The 14,395-nt window shown below is 36.4% G+C and overlaps 1 protein-coding gene across 3 annotated transcripts in view; it reads right to left on the bottom strand.

Moving 5' to 3' along the window:
* Window positions 1-14,395, bottom strand: part of ENPP3 (ectonucleotide pyrophosphatase/phosphodiesterase 3) — an 80,330-nt gene that overhangs the window by 42,107 nt on the left and 23,828 nt on the right. For all 3 annotated transcript variants that reach the window (XM_047859054.1, XM_047859053.1, XM_047859055.1), the window contains 5 exons: window positions 8,192-8,271; window positions 5,144-5,263; window positions 4,514-4,623; window positions 2,977-3,042; window positions 2,164-2,236 (listed from right to left, as the gene is read on the bottom strand). In XM_047859054.1, the coding sequence (XP_047715010.1) occupies window positions 2,164-2,236; window positions 2,977-3,042; window positions 4,514-4,623; window positions 5,144-5,263; window positions 8,192-8,271 (449 nt within the window). The remainder of the gene's footprint in view (window positions 1-2,163; window positions 2,237-2,976; window positions 3,043-4,513; window positions 4,624-5,143; window positions 5,264-8,191; window positions 8,272-14,395) is intronic.

The raw sequence follows: 14,395 nt of genomic DNA, 5'->3' as shown, positions 1-14,395 counted from the left end.
CTAACAATAATAACAGCAATAAAGCCATAAAGCTTTCCAGGTTCTCCATCCATTTTGCCTCTTCTAAAGTTTTAAATGAGGCATGGTCTTAATCCTTCTATTTTCACTTTTCACTCTCTCCTTAGGACATCTTCACTTCCATGCACCATCTACATGCTGCCAAGCTGCCTGATTTCATCCCCTTGGAGCTTTCAATCCATATTCAATTGCCTTCTGGGCATCTTCATTTGGACACCACAAGCCCCTTAACCACGACAAGATCTTCTCCTTCAAAATTGACCCCCTTCAGTCGCCTCATTGATGTAAATGGAAACACCTGCCAGCTAATGATAGCAATCTGACAACTGTCCTTGATCCTCCACTCCACCACCCAAATCCTACCAAGCCGTGCCAGGTCTATCTCCCAAATGAATCTCAAATGCAACTCCTTCCTCCCATGATGGTTGCCACTACCCTAGTTCAAGGTGCAATTATCTCTTTTCAGGAATGTTGCAAAGCTAACCCATCTCTCCCCACCTTCCTCTGTTCCCTCTAACCCACTCCTCTTGCATAGTAAAACTGATCTTTAGATACAACCCGATCTGGTCATGTTGCTTTCTTGATTAAAATGCCTCAGTGCTTCCCTTGCACATTACATGGCCAACAAGGATCTGCATGATTTGGTGCCTGCCTCCTTCTCTAGGCTTCTTTCTAGCCATTGCCCCCTGGGTCACAGTGCTCCAGACATGGGAGGGAGATAATCCTCATAGCTTTCCAAACAATACTTGGCACAGAGGAGCACACAAGAAGAGTTAACTGCCATTACCATTCTTACCATTATCACCATGTCTATTTGTCCCTTTGCCTGTCTGTCCCTTTGTTAATTCTGTGCATTCCTCTACCATGCTCACCTCCTCCCTCAACCAGGCTGTTTGTGAACTTTTTTCCTTTTTCTTATTCAGAGAACTTTCTAACCAGTCACAGTCCCTGCCTCTCCTCAGACTAGTTAGGACCTCCTCAATCACCCCTCAGGGCACCTTGATCTTTTCCTTTGCGGCACTTTTCAACATTACACTTAAAATTTATTTGGGAGCTAAACTAGAGAATTGACTAGAAAAAAAGATACGGTGCCTAATATTAACTCAGCTGTATGGGTCAGACAAATACAGATTATAGTGTCCCCTCTCAAAACAATTAACCATATCAAGTATGGATAAGAATTAAAACAGAAAAGAAGTGGTGAATGTACTTCAGATAGTTACTATGCCACTCACCCTTAAAATAGCCTGATTAAATGTTAAATTCTGGGATATCACCGAAGTGGTGTTGGAATATGGAGGACTAATGGGTTAAAAATGGTAAGACTTGAGCAAGGCCTTGTATCAGGAATCATTTTGGTTTAATGGGAAAAAAGAAGGGCATTTCTGATAAACCACAAAGTCAGGGTACCAGAAGAAATATGTTTTGTTTTCCAATGGAGGATAACTGTTAAATAAGTTTCCATGAAGCAGGAAAATGCCTCCATACTCATGGAGGCCTTCATAGCTTTCCATTATGTCCAGGACAATACAGGCTTCAGTGTAACAATAATAACAGCAATAAAGGAGATGACTTTTTTTTTTAAGTAATATTTAAGGTCTTTATTTCTGTAGTAAAAATGTAACATAATGGTTTAGATAATGGCAAAACTAATATTTAAAAGTCTACTTCAATTTTAATGGAGGCCCAGGAGAGGAAGGACTCTGCTGGGGGCACCAGCATATAAAGTCCAATTATAAGGATCTTATGAATGGAACATAGTGTGTGAATAGACAGCTGGATAGTTCACAACAGACTTGCAAGTGACTTAATTTGGAATGAGCTACATTAACATGTTGAATTGGCATGCAGTATCTAGCCTTGATGGTTCCACTGTATGAAATAATAGTGCTACATCTAAGTTTTCAATGAATGTTTATCAAATGAATCAAGATGTAGTCATAAACCAGGTATATCTTTTAGACTTTTAATTTTTTTGGTAATTTTTAAAATTTTTAATAAGGTAGAGATACTTTTAGACTGTTCGCTATTTTAATGTCTTCATGTTCATATCAGATACATTTGTATTCAGTGAGAATTAAAGAATATTTTACTTTGTGGGTTAGGGCTAGATGACTTTATATTTGTTCAATAAAACCAACTTACTCCGGCACTGACTGGCCCATTTTTATGTCCTGCAGAATCAGGCTCTTCCACATAGATGGTATAAAAAGCAGGTCTAGGGGTAAAATTGAAGCAGAGAAAGACATTATCAACTTGGAATAAACCTACGGGTTGGATTTGGCAAGTGCATAGGTTTAGAACTTGGTGGCAGTTTCCTTCCTTTTCTCTGGCCTCCTTGTCTTTATCCAGGCCCAGTCGTTCCACTTGGCCCAGAGGGGAGGTACTCCTAACAGGAAGTAAGACCTTCCTGGGCATGAGCGTTGGTCTGACTCACTTATGACAATCTCCCTTATTCTTTCTGCTAAGACCTCTCTTGGTGTGCCTCAGCCTTCTATAGTTCCCAGTCTCTGACTTTCCACCCACTCTTTGTTCTGCCATTTGAATTCTTTCTTTAGATGGCTGGTTTCTGAGGCACTGTTGACATGTTGCTCTCTTTCAGGATGCTCTGACTCAGGACTGTTGACAGGGCCTTGCTCTGGCACCTCTAGCTCCATGAATCAATCCTCATAATGAAGTCTCAGACCCTTTCGCCATTCTGCCTCCAGTCTACATCAGGTTCTGTGTTACTTGCCTCTACTCCTGGTACTGGCTCTATCTCTATTGCCCCATAGTGCCAGTCACATTCTCAAGAGCAAAAACTCAACTCAACTGCTCTCAGGAATAATTCTTGAAAATTTCTTAAAAAAGAAAATGCCAAGTTTCTTTCAGAAGTGGTCATTTAAAGTAAAGAAATAATTGCATTTTATACTCTCAGATATCCCAGCGTGCCAGCACTTCTCTGATTCTAAATAATACCTTTCAGCTTTGGGCAGGTCCAGCCATTTCAACAATGTAAAGATCCTCTCTTCATATGGGATACTTCTGAAAAGGAGAGAAAAAAATAATTTTCAAAAATGACTCAAATAAAAAAAATAACTCCACTATATTCCTACTCAGAAAGACAGTTAATATTTTCAGATGTCCATTTTATGTTCATACATGATCAGAATACTGAAGGGGATTCAGTATTACTCAGTGGGATTCCTGTTTTCAATACTTATATAGAGATACGTTTGTCTCAGTGTAAATTAAATATATATTGTTTTCTTTCTTTCTCATCCTTCCATCTTCCGATTTTCCCCCAACTGAAATAAAGACCATTAATTACTATCCATTCGGTTTATTTTTATTTCATTTATTTATACATTTGTGTATATTGGGCACCTATTTGTTAATTTTAAACAAAATTTATCAGTGGGAAAACCAAAGATGCTTTCCTTCCTAGAGATGACATTCTAGTGAAGACAAACATAAACAATAGATCTGATACATAAATAAATTCTATTGTGTATCACAAGGTGACAAATGCTAGGGATAAAAGAAACACCAGAGCACAGTAAGGTGAGAATTCAGAGTGGGGGATGGTTTGGAATTTGAAATCTTAGTTTAATCAGGCTAAGACAATATTGGGAAAGTAATTTTCGAGCAACAGCCTGAAGAGGGTGACGGAGCAGGCTATGCAGATACATGGAGTGAGTTATCTCAGGCAGAGGGAACAGTCCACACAAAAGCCCTAAGCAGACAATTCTGGTGTGTTAAGGCCTACTCAGGAGGTCAGCACCAGGTGGAATAATGGGAGACAAGGTCTGAGACACAGTGGGGTGGTTGGGTCATACCAATAGGACCCTGAAGGCTTTTACTGTGAGTGAAACAGGGAGCCATTAAAGTTTTTAGTGCAAAAGAACGTCGTAATTGGACTTGTTTTTTGAAGTTAACATTCTGGTTGGTAGATAGAGAATAGATGGTAGGAGACAAGAATAGAAGCAGGGAGATGGGGAAAGTGCAATAATATAGGCAAAATAATATAGGCAAAAGATGATGGTTGCTCCAACCACAGCAGTAATGCTGGAAATAACAAAAGTTCATAGATGGCATACATTTTGAATTAGAGTCACAAGCATTTACTGACAGACCAGGTGAGGGATGTAAGAGAGAGGAATCAATGATAACTTCAAGATTTTTGACCCAGGGGCGCCCGGGTATCTCAGTCGGTTGGGCCGCTGACTACCGCTCAGGTCATGATCTCGCGGTCTGTGAGTTTAAGCCCCCCTGTCAGGTTCTGTTCTGAATGCTCAGAGCCCGGAGCCTGCTTCAGATTCTGTGTCTCGCTCTCTCTCTCTGCCCCTTCCCTGCTTGCTCTCTGTCTCTCTGTCTCTGTCTCTCTCGCTCAAAAATAATAAACAATAAAAAAAAATTAAAAAAAAGATTTTTGGCCCAAACAACTGGAAAAATAGAATTACTACCAAGGTTAGTAATCATGCCTGCCTAGGAGCAATCATATCTTCACGACTACCTGTTATAACTCATGTATATAGAAGGAAAGGAGCCATTGATAGCGACGTCTGATCCAGGCCAAAAGAAGCTACCAGCTTTTAAACCTTGATACGTTGCTGTCAGCCAGATCTATAAGAAGAGAAAACTTAAGGTAAGTGGAAGTCAAAAGAATAATCTGTTTGGGTAGAACTTGTAGAAATGGTGCCATTTTTTAGCAACTAAACAATATTAATTAACATTCACAAAATTTAATTACGTAGGGATCCACCCCAAAAGTCAAGAACATAGTAAGGTAGTAAGAAAGATCACTCTTTTTTCAAATTGGTAAAACTGTATAGTTCCTCTTTTGCTTTTAAAGAAGTATAAAACAGAAAGGGGCGGGGGAGGAAATTAACAGAAAACCCTTCTGAGAAACCTCTAGATTGTTATGTTTAGAATACTACATCCAAGTTTCAACAGAAGGCAAGTTAAGTGAACAATCATGAATATTTACATGATTTAAATTATAATTATAAATGGTGAAACACCCTCCCATTACTCCCCACACTTAGAAATTAGAAAGATCATGTAAAAGTGCAGAAAGGAAAGTGATCCACTATCACACTGAAAAATGGAGATTATTTCGATGCCACACGTAGATGCTACATACTGGTTGCCCTTGCCACCAAGCTGGATTGTTTTTCTCCTTTGATGAAAGTGAAAAATTCTTGTTGAGGTTTACATCATACATATTATTATCAATGATGCCATGGGATTCTGGATATAATCCCTAAAATGATAATTTCAAAAAAAGATTTAAAAGAATATATCAATCAATCACTTTTAAATTAAAATATCATAAGATCTATAACTCATATCTTAGAAAGATGCCATATACTTTTCAATACAAAACCCCTGGGTCTGAACCTATACCAAATATATATACATGTATATGTATATATGCAGGTATAGGTGCAAGTGTAGGTATTGGTATGTATAAGTGCAGATATAGGTACAGGTATGTATGTAGATAGGTATAGGTATAGGTATAGGTATAGGTATAGGTATAGGTATAGGTAGGTGTAAGTGTAGGTATAGGTGTAAGTATAGGCATGGTTCCACCATGGTCTAGAGCAGGAAATGAATGATATTAGGCAGATGGCTTGTGCTAATGACATTAATATAACTGTTACGTGACTAATAACTGTTAATTAAAGTTTCTTATATTATAATAATGATCAGCCACTGGTTATACTGGCAATAATAGCAAGAAATGTACTACTTAGAAGCTTTTAAGTATCAAATATCTTGGCTAAAGGGGTTAAAGTGTGTTACCAGCACTTTAGAAGGGAGCCTGCCAAATTTCTCTCCATCTTCCCTTCCACTTATCCATCAATCCAATCATTTTTTTTCAATCCATTAACACATATTTATTCAATTATTCCACACATTTTATTGAATGCCTATGATATCCCATGCATTTGTAACTATTTCTAGATAGATTTTGGGGTCCTTATTTCAGAACATCACTATATGGATACATATACACATACACAGTAAATTAATAGCACTTATGTATAACACCTTATTCATATATCCATACATGTGTGTTATATATAATGTGTGTATATTTATGTATATATGCACACATATAGTCAATTCTCTTTTTATTGAAGTATAGTTGACATACAGTGTTTCAGCAGTTCCAGGTGTACAACACAGTGATTTGACACTTCTACACATTACACTATGCTCACCATGGTAAGTGTAGTTACCATCTGTCACCTTACAACATTATGACATAATTATTGACTATATTCCTTATGCTGTACTCTTCATCCCTGGGACTTATTTATTTTATAACTGGAAGTTTATACCTCTTAATATCTTTCATATATTTTGCGGATTCTCCCCAACTCCCTACCCTCTGGCAACTACCAGTTTGTTCTCTGTACTTATGATTTGTTTCTGTTATTTTGTTTTGTGCTTGTTTGTTCATTCATTTTGGCTTTCAGATTCCACATATAAGTGAAATCATAGGGCATTTGTCTTTCTCCGTCTGACTTATTTCACTTAGCATAATACCCTCTAGGTCCCTCCATGTTGTCACATTGCAAGATATCATTCATTTTTACAGATGGTAATATGCCATATATAACTCATCTTCTTTATACATTCATCTATCAATCGACACTTAGGTTGCTTCTATATCTTGGCTATTGCAAATAATGCTCGTTTTTATATGTCTTTTCATTTTCTTTGGGTAAATACCCAATAGTGGAATTACTGTATCTTATAGAATTTTATTTTTAATTGTTTGAGGAACCTCCACATTGCTTTCCACAGTGGTTGTACCAATTCACATTCCCGCCAACAGTGTGTGAAGGCTCCAATTCACATTCCCGCCAACGGTGCGTGAAGGTTCCTTTTTCTCCACATCCTTGCCCATACTTGTTATTTGTTGTCTTTTTCATACTATCCATCCTTATAGGTGTAAGGTGATATCTTATTGTGGTTTTATTTGCATTTCCCTAATGATTAGTAGTCAATTCTTGTTATCTGTGGTAATTATGTTCTATAAAGTTGCTACAAACACTGAATTAGTGAATACTGAACCATTGCTCCTAGGGAAAATAAGGTGCAAGCCTCTAGTCACAACACTTTTATCTGCTGATCAATACATAATCTTGTTTTTGTCTATTTCTGTTTAAAAATTATCATTTAATATATATTGTTGGTTCACTATAACTCATGCCTGAGTAAAGCTTATCTAACACACATATAGTCAGTACACTGTGAAAACGTTTGTTTACTATATGAGAGTTAAAACAAGAAAGGCAGAGTGTCACCTTTTAGACCTCAACTGGGAATATGTGAGCTGGGCAACTCAAATATTTAGGTAAAATCTGCAAATATATATATATATATATATATATATATATATATATATATATATATATTACATGTTATATATATTATATATATATTACACACATAATATATATATATATATATACATTGCATACATTAGACATTGTTACTTTAGGGTTAAAATTTAAATAAGTTATAGTTACTGTCCTATAGTAATAAAAGAGTAAATGCAAAGTGGTAAAGACATAATATCCTTTGGTAATAAAGTCTGAGGTAGAGGACTCCTTAAGATGTGTTGTAAATCTATAAATGTTAAAAAATTTAATTTGCCCTTGAGTTCATTTTGATCATTTCACTTACGTCTTATTACACATTAAGGAGAATTCACTTGGTTTATTTCCTTTATCTAAAGACTTACAGCCAGGATGCATTTATTTATGAAACAGAAGTCTTTGTCAAATTAAATACAATGAAAAGATTAGGGAAAAAAGACATTTCCTACATCAAAGTGGCTGTCTTCACACATAACCTACAATTCCCAGCAGACTCAGAAAAGTGGAGGCAAATCAAAAGATCAGAGGAGAATGGTATTTCTCATATCCAAGAAGCTATCCTGGCCTGTCACACAGGTGAATTAGCCTATTGCTGGGACATTCATTCATACGTAAGACCTCAGAGCACTGGATGGCCTCACAATGAGATGCTACCTCCTAGCCTGAATGAAGCCACATGTGCTTCTGAAATGTGTGTGTGACATGGGGCTCAGCCACTTCCTGTGTAAGCATGTCTGTCGTGGTCAGTTGCCTGTCTATGGCCTGTCAGTCTTGCCACTGGGCCAAACACTTACCGTGACAATAGTGTAATGATTTGGGAAGGTTTTGGTTGGATATACAGCTCTCATGTATTTTGAATGAATTCCACATGTTTCTGCAACAAAACATAGTGAGAAATTAAGAAGTTGTTTTTTCCTGGTAAGTTTTTTTAAGTAAAAATCTAAACATAAAGTTTTTACAGAGAAATAAAAAGCTAACTAAAGAGTGGATTGAAGATGGAAAGAGGTTGAAATTCTTTTTTTTATTTAATTTTTTATTTTTAAAAATTTACATCCAAATTAGTTAGCATATAGTGCAACAATGATTTCAGGAGTAGATTCCTTAGTGCCCCTTTAGTGCCCATTTAGCCCATCTCCCCTCCCACAACCCCTCCAGCAACCCTCAGTTTGTTCTCCATATTTATGAGTCTCTTATGTTTTGTCCCCCTCCCTGGTTTTATATTATTTTTGTTTCCCTTCCCTTATGTTCATCTGTTTTGTCTCTTAAAGTCCTCATATGAGTGAAGTCATATGATTTTTGTCTTTCTCTGACTGACTAATTTCACTTAGCATAATACCCTCCAGTTCCATCCACGGAATTCCAAATGGCAAGATTTCATTCTTTTTGATTGCCAAGTAATATTTCATTGTGTGTGTGTGTGTGTGTGTGTGTGTGTGTGTGTGTGTATACACACACACCACATCTTCTTTATCCATTCATCCATCGATGGACATTTGGGCTCTTTCCATACTTTGGCTATTGTTGATAGTGCTGCTATAAACATGGGGGTGCATGTGTCCCTTCGAAACAGCACACCTGTATCACTTGGATAAATGCCTAGTAGTGCAATTGCTGGGTCGTAGGGTAGTTCTATTTTTAGTTTTTTGAGGAACCTCCATACTGTTTTCCAGAGTGGCTGCACCAGCTTGCATTCCCACCAACAATGCAAAAGAGATCCTCTTTCTCCACATCCTCACCAACATCCGTTGTTGCCTGAGTTGTTAATGTTAGCCATTCTGACAGGTGTAAGGTGGTATCTCATTGTACTTTGATTTGTATTTCCCTGATGATGAGTGATGTGGGGCATTTTTTCATGTGTCGGTTGGCCATCTGGATGTCTTCTTTGGAGAAGTGTCTATTCATGTTTTTTGCCCACTTCTTCACTGGATTATTTGGGTTTTTGGGGGTGTTTTTTGGGTGTTTGGTAAGTTCTTTATAGATTTTGGATACTAACCCTTTATCTGATATGTCATTTGCAAATATCTTCTCCCATTCTGTTGGTTGCCTTTTACTTTTGCTGGTTGTATCCTTCACTGTGCAGAAGCATTTTATTTTGATGAGGTCCCAGTAGTTCATTTTTGCTTTTGTTTCCCTTGCCTCTGGAGACGTGTTAAGACGTTTCTGTGGCCAAGATCAAAGAGGTTTTGCCTGCTTTCTCCTTGAGGATTTTGATGGCTTCCTGTCTTACATTGAGGTCTTCCATCCATTTTGAGTTTATTTTTGTGTATAATGTAAGAAAGTGGTCCAGGTTCATTCTTCTGCATGTCACTGTCCACTTTTCCCAGCACCACTTGCTGAAGAGATTATCTTTATTCCATTGGATATTCTTTCCTGCTTTGTCAAAGATTAGTTGACCATATGTTTGTGGGTCCAATTCTGGGTTCTCTATTCTGTTCCATTGATCTGAGTGTCTGCTCTTGTGCCAGTACCATACTGTCTTGATGATTACAGCTTTGTAGTATAGCTTGAAGTCTGAGATTGTGATACCTCCTGCTTTGGTTTTCTTTTTCAAGATTGCTTTTGCTATTCGGGGTCTTTTCAGGTTCCATACAAATTTTAGGATTATTTGTTCTAGCTCTGTGAAGAATGCTGTCATTACTTTGATAGGGATTGCATTGAATATGTAGACTGCTTTGGGTAGTATTGATATTTTAACAATATTTGTTCTTCCTATCCAGGAGTATGGAATTTTTTCCATTTTTTTGTGTCTTCTTCAATTTCTTTCATAAGCTTTCTACAGTTTTCAGTGTATAGATTTTTCACCTCTTTGGTTAGATTTATTCCTAGGTATTTTATGGTTTTTTGTGCAACTGTAAATGGGATCGATTCCTTGATTTCAAAAAGGTTGAAATTCTGATGCTACAATTCCTACATTCTAGGTAATGTCAGTTTTTAATAGAGAAGTGAAAGACTCTACAACATTTCTCTATAAAGGCCAGGTCATAAATGTTAGGCTTTGTAAGTCCATATGTTCCTTGTTATAGCAGCTGAATTCAGCTATTGAGGCCAAAAGCATCCATAGATGCTACACCAACAAATAAGCATGGCTGTCCTCCAATAAATCTTTATTTATGGACATTGAAATTTGAATTCCATGTAATTTGTACATATCACTAAATATTCTCTTCTTTATTTCTCAACAAGTTAATAATGTAAAACAATTCTTAGCATTTACTAGGCCACACAAAAATAGAGTGGGCCACATTTTGTCCATGAGCCACATCTTGGGGATCATTCAGCTTAGCATACCCCAAATTACACACTGCCACAAGCTTTGTATGTTTGTGTTGCTCCTCTCTTTCTGACTCAGGTCATTATGATGAGAATTTCTATATAACATTTTCATCCCAGCTAATAGTTCTTATGTGACAGCGTCCAATATAACAAAAGTCAACACAACTATCTAGGTAACTGAAAAGGAATTTGCCCTATATATGAGCATAAGCCTATGTCACGTAGTAACATTTATAAAATAAGTAGTAAATAACTTTACTACTTATTATTTTCAGTACAGTTTCCATTTGATCAGTGAAGCTTCCTGTGATCTGTTTTCCACAAAGTGCGGCATCAATTTTGCTTTCAAATGTTCTGCTGTTTTCGATCTGTGCAATAACGCCACTCAAGGTCAGAACCACTCCAGCATTGCTATTTCCTCTCCAACAGTGAAGGATAAGAAATTTTCCATTTCAAAATACTGTCAACTCAAATTCTAAAAGAAAGCTTCACCATTATTGATTTTATTTAGGTTAAAACAAAAAGCAAAAATGATTGTTGTCCAGAAAGTTACAAAGTTTATAGTTGGAAACAATGAAAGTTTTCTCAAATAGGCTTGGAGTTGGTCCAATATGCAGTGTTTCCAATATGACCTAGGGATTATCTCCTTCAGAACCTTCTTGGGCTCCATATCAAGTTTACTAAATAGGACTCTGGTAGGAATGGAGGGGTAAGTAGAATATGAAGAAAAGAGATCTGGAAAAAAAATCAACATTTGTGGCAAGCCACCCAAAGTGGTTCTGATGTACCTAAGTTTGAGACCTGCCCTAGGATTTGATTTCTAAGTATAATTAAAGATTAAAATAACCTTTTTTTTTCAGTCAATACTACCACAAGTCTCATACTTAACCAGAGAAAGACAACATTTATTATTTTTAAGAAGTCATACAATAAGAAAATAAAATGAGATCCAATTCGCTTATATAATTAAAAGAATTTAAGTAGGGGGGGAAAACATACAATAAACAGAAATATTAAAGTCAGTTTTTCTTTTCATTTCCTTCAAACATGGGTGATGTAATCAAATTCTTAAATGCCTAAACCCACGGAGTATAAAATAAAATACAAACTAAGCTACCAGTAATGTAAAAACATGACATTAGTTGCGATGTCCCAAATAGGACACACCTGCGGACTATCCATGATTCATGCTACAATTTTGGATCACCTGCCTTTGAACAAGAGCTGTTGTAGAACAGCTCACAGAAAGCAAAATATTCTATAATTGTTTCTTCTAGAACTTAATAATCTAAATCATAAAAGAAGGAAGGATACACAAGAAACCAACAAGAATAGATGCTTCTGCAGAGATAAAGCTAGAAAGATCTGGAAAGAGTTTTTTTGTTTGTTAGTTGGTTGTTGTTAATCTACTATATACATTTTAATATAATTTTTAAAAGTTTATCATTTGTGTATTTTACTCTTTAAAGAACTTTTTCAAAAAGGAAGTACCAACCCCCCAAAAATCTGGAAACATAAATAGAATAAACCATATCCTTAGAAACTATAAACTTGGGCACCTGGGTGGCTCAGTCGGTTGAGTGTCCGACTTTGGCTCAGGTTATGATCTCACAGCTCAGTGAGTTCCAGCCCCACGTCGGGCTCTGGTGCTGACAGCTCAGAGCCTGAAGCCTGCTTTGGATTCTATGTCTCCCTCTCTCTCCACCCCTAACCCACTCTCATTCTGTCTCTGTCCCTCTCAAAAATAAATAAACATTAAAAAAATTTAAAAAAAGAAACTATAAACTTTAAGAAACTATAAACTTTAACAAAACTAAATGCGTAGTAGGTGAAACAGCTGACAGATACAGCAAAAACAGTACGAGGATGGAAGTGTATAGCAACAAACAGCTACATTAAAAAAGAAATTTTACATAAACAACCTAACTTTACAACTCAAAGAAGAAAAGGAACAAACTACATCCAAAGTTAGCTGAACGAAGGAAACAATAAAGATTATAGCAGACATAAAGGAAACAACGAGTAGAAAAACACTTGTAAAAGTCAAGAAAATTAAAGTTGGTTTTTTGAAAAGATAAAATTAACAAACCTTTAGCTAGAAAACACCTTCTCCAGAGAAAAGTCTAGGACTAGAAGACTTTACTGATGAATTTTCTCAAGTATTTAAAGACAAATTAATGCACGGGGCGCCTAGGTAGCTGTCAGTTAAGGGTCCAATTTCAGCTCAGGTCATGATCTCATGGTTCGTGAGTTTGAGTCCTTCATCAGGCTCTCTGCTATCAGCATAGAGCCCACTTCAGATCCTGTCTCCCTCTCTCTCTGCTTTTCCCCCTCACATGCTCTGTCTCTGTCTCTGTCTCTCTCAAAAATAAACATTCATATGAAACAAAGAAGAATCAATGGCGATCATTCTTAAACTCTTCCAAAAAACTGAAGAGAAGAAAACTGTCCCAAACTCATTTTATGAAGACAGCATTTACCCTGATACCAAAACCAGACAAAGACACCACAAGAAAAGGAAACTACAGGACAATATCCCTGATGAACATAGATAAAAAAATCTTCAACAAAATACCAGGAAACTGGATTCAACAGTACATTAAAGGAATCACACACCATGACCAACTGGGATTTATCCCTGTGATAAAAGATGGCTCAACATATGAAAATCAATTAATGTGATATACCACATTAATAAAATACAGGATAAAAATCACATGATCATCTAAATAGATGCAGAAAAGGCATCTGATAAAGTTCAATACTCTTTCATGATAAAGACTCTCAACATACTAGAAGTGGAGGGAAATTACCTCAACATAGTAAAGGTCATGTATGGAAAGCCCACAACTAAGATTATACTCAACAATGAAAAACTGAGAGCTTTCCCAGTAAAATTAGGAACTAGGCAAGGACCCTTTCATATACCATAAACAATATCTAACTCAAAATGAACTAAAGACTCAAGAATCTTACAAGAAAAGAGGAGGAGAGATTTGTGATATTGGTTTTAGTAATGATTTCATGAATATGACACCAAAAACACAAGCAACAAAAGCAAAAATAAACTAATGGGACTGCATCAAACTAACAAGCTTCTGCATAGCAAAGGAAACCATCGACAGAAACAACATATGGAATGGAAGAAAATACTTACAAACCATATATGTGGTAAGGAGTTGACTTCTAAAATAGATAATAAATTCTTACAATTCAATAGAAAAAAACCTAATAACCCAATTAAAAAATAGGCTAAGGATTTGAATAGATACTTCTCTGAAGAAGACCTACAAATGACCAATACATACAAGATGATCAATGTCATTAAACATCAGGAAAATGCAAGTCAAAACCACAATGAGATATCACTGCACACCTGTTAGGATGGCTATTATCAGAAACACAAAAGACATGTGTTAGTGAGGGTGTGGAGAAAGTGCAACCCTTGTGCACTGACAGTGAGAATAAAAAACAGTTATACAACTATCATATGATCCAGCAATCCTACTTCTGGATATTTATCCAAAATAATTGAGATCAAGTTCTTGAAGAAATATTAACACTCCCATGTTCAATGCAATACTATTCACAATAACCAAGATGTGGAAACAACCTAAATGTCCATCAATAGATAAATGGATTTTTAAGTGGTGTATATATGCAGTGGAACTTGATTTGGCCTTAAAAAAATGAAACCATATAAATGAATCTTGAGGACATTAAAT

The sequence above is a fragment of the Prionailurus viverrinus genome, chromosome B2 (genome assembly GCF_022837055.1).
Source record: "Prionailurus viverrinus isolate Anna chromosome B2, UM_Priviv_1.0, whole genome shotgun sequence".
Taxonomy (NCBI): Eukaryota; Metazoa; Chordata; class Mammalia; order Carnivora; family Felidae; genus Prionailurus; species Prionailurus viverrinus.
The sequence above is the reverse complement of the archived record's forward strand: the minus strand, read 5'-3'. Positions and strand labels throughout refer to the sequence as shown.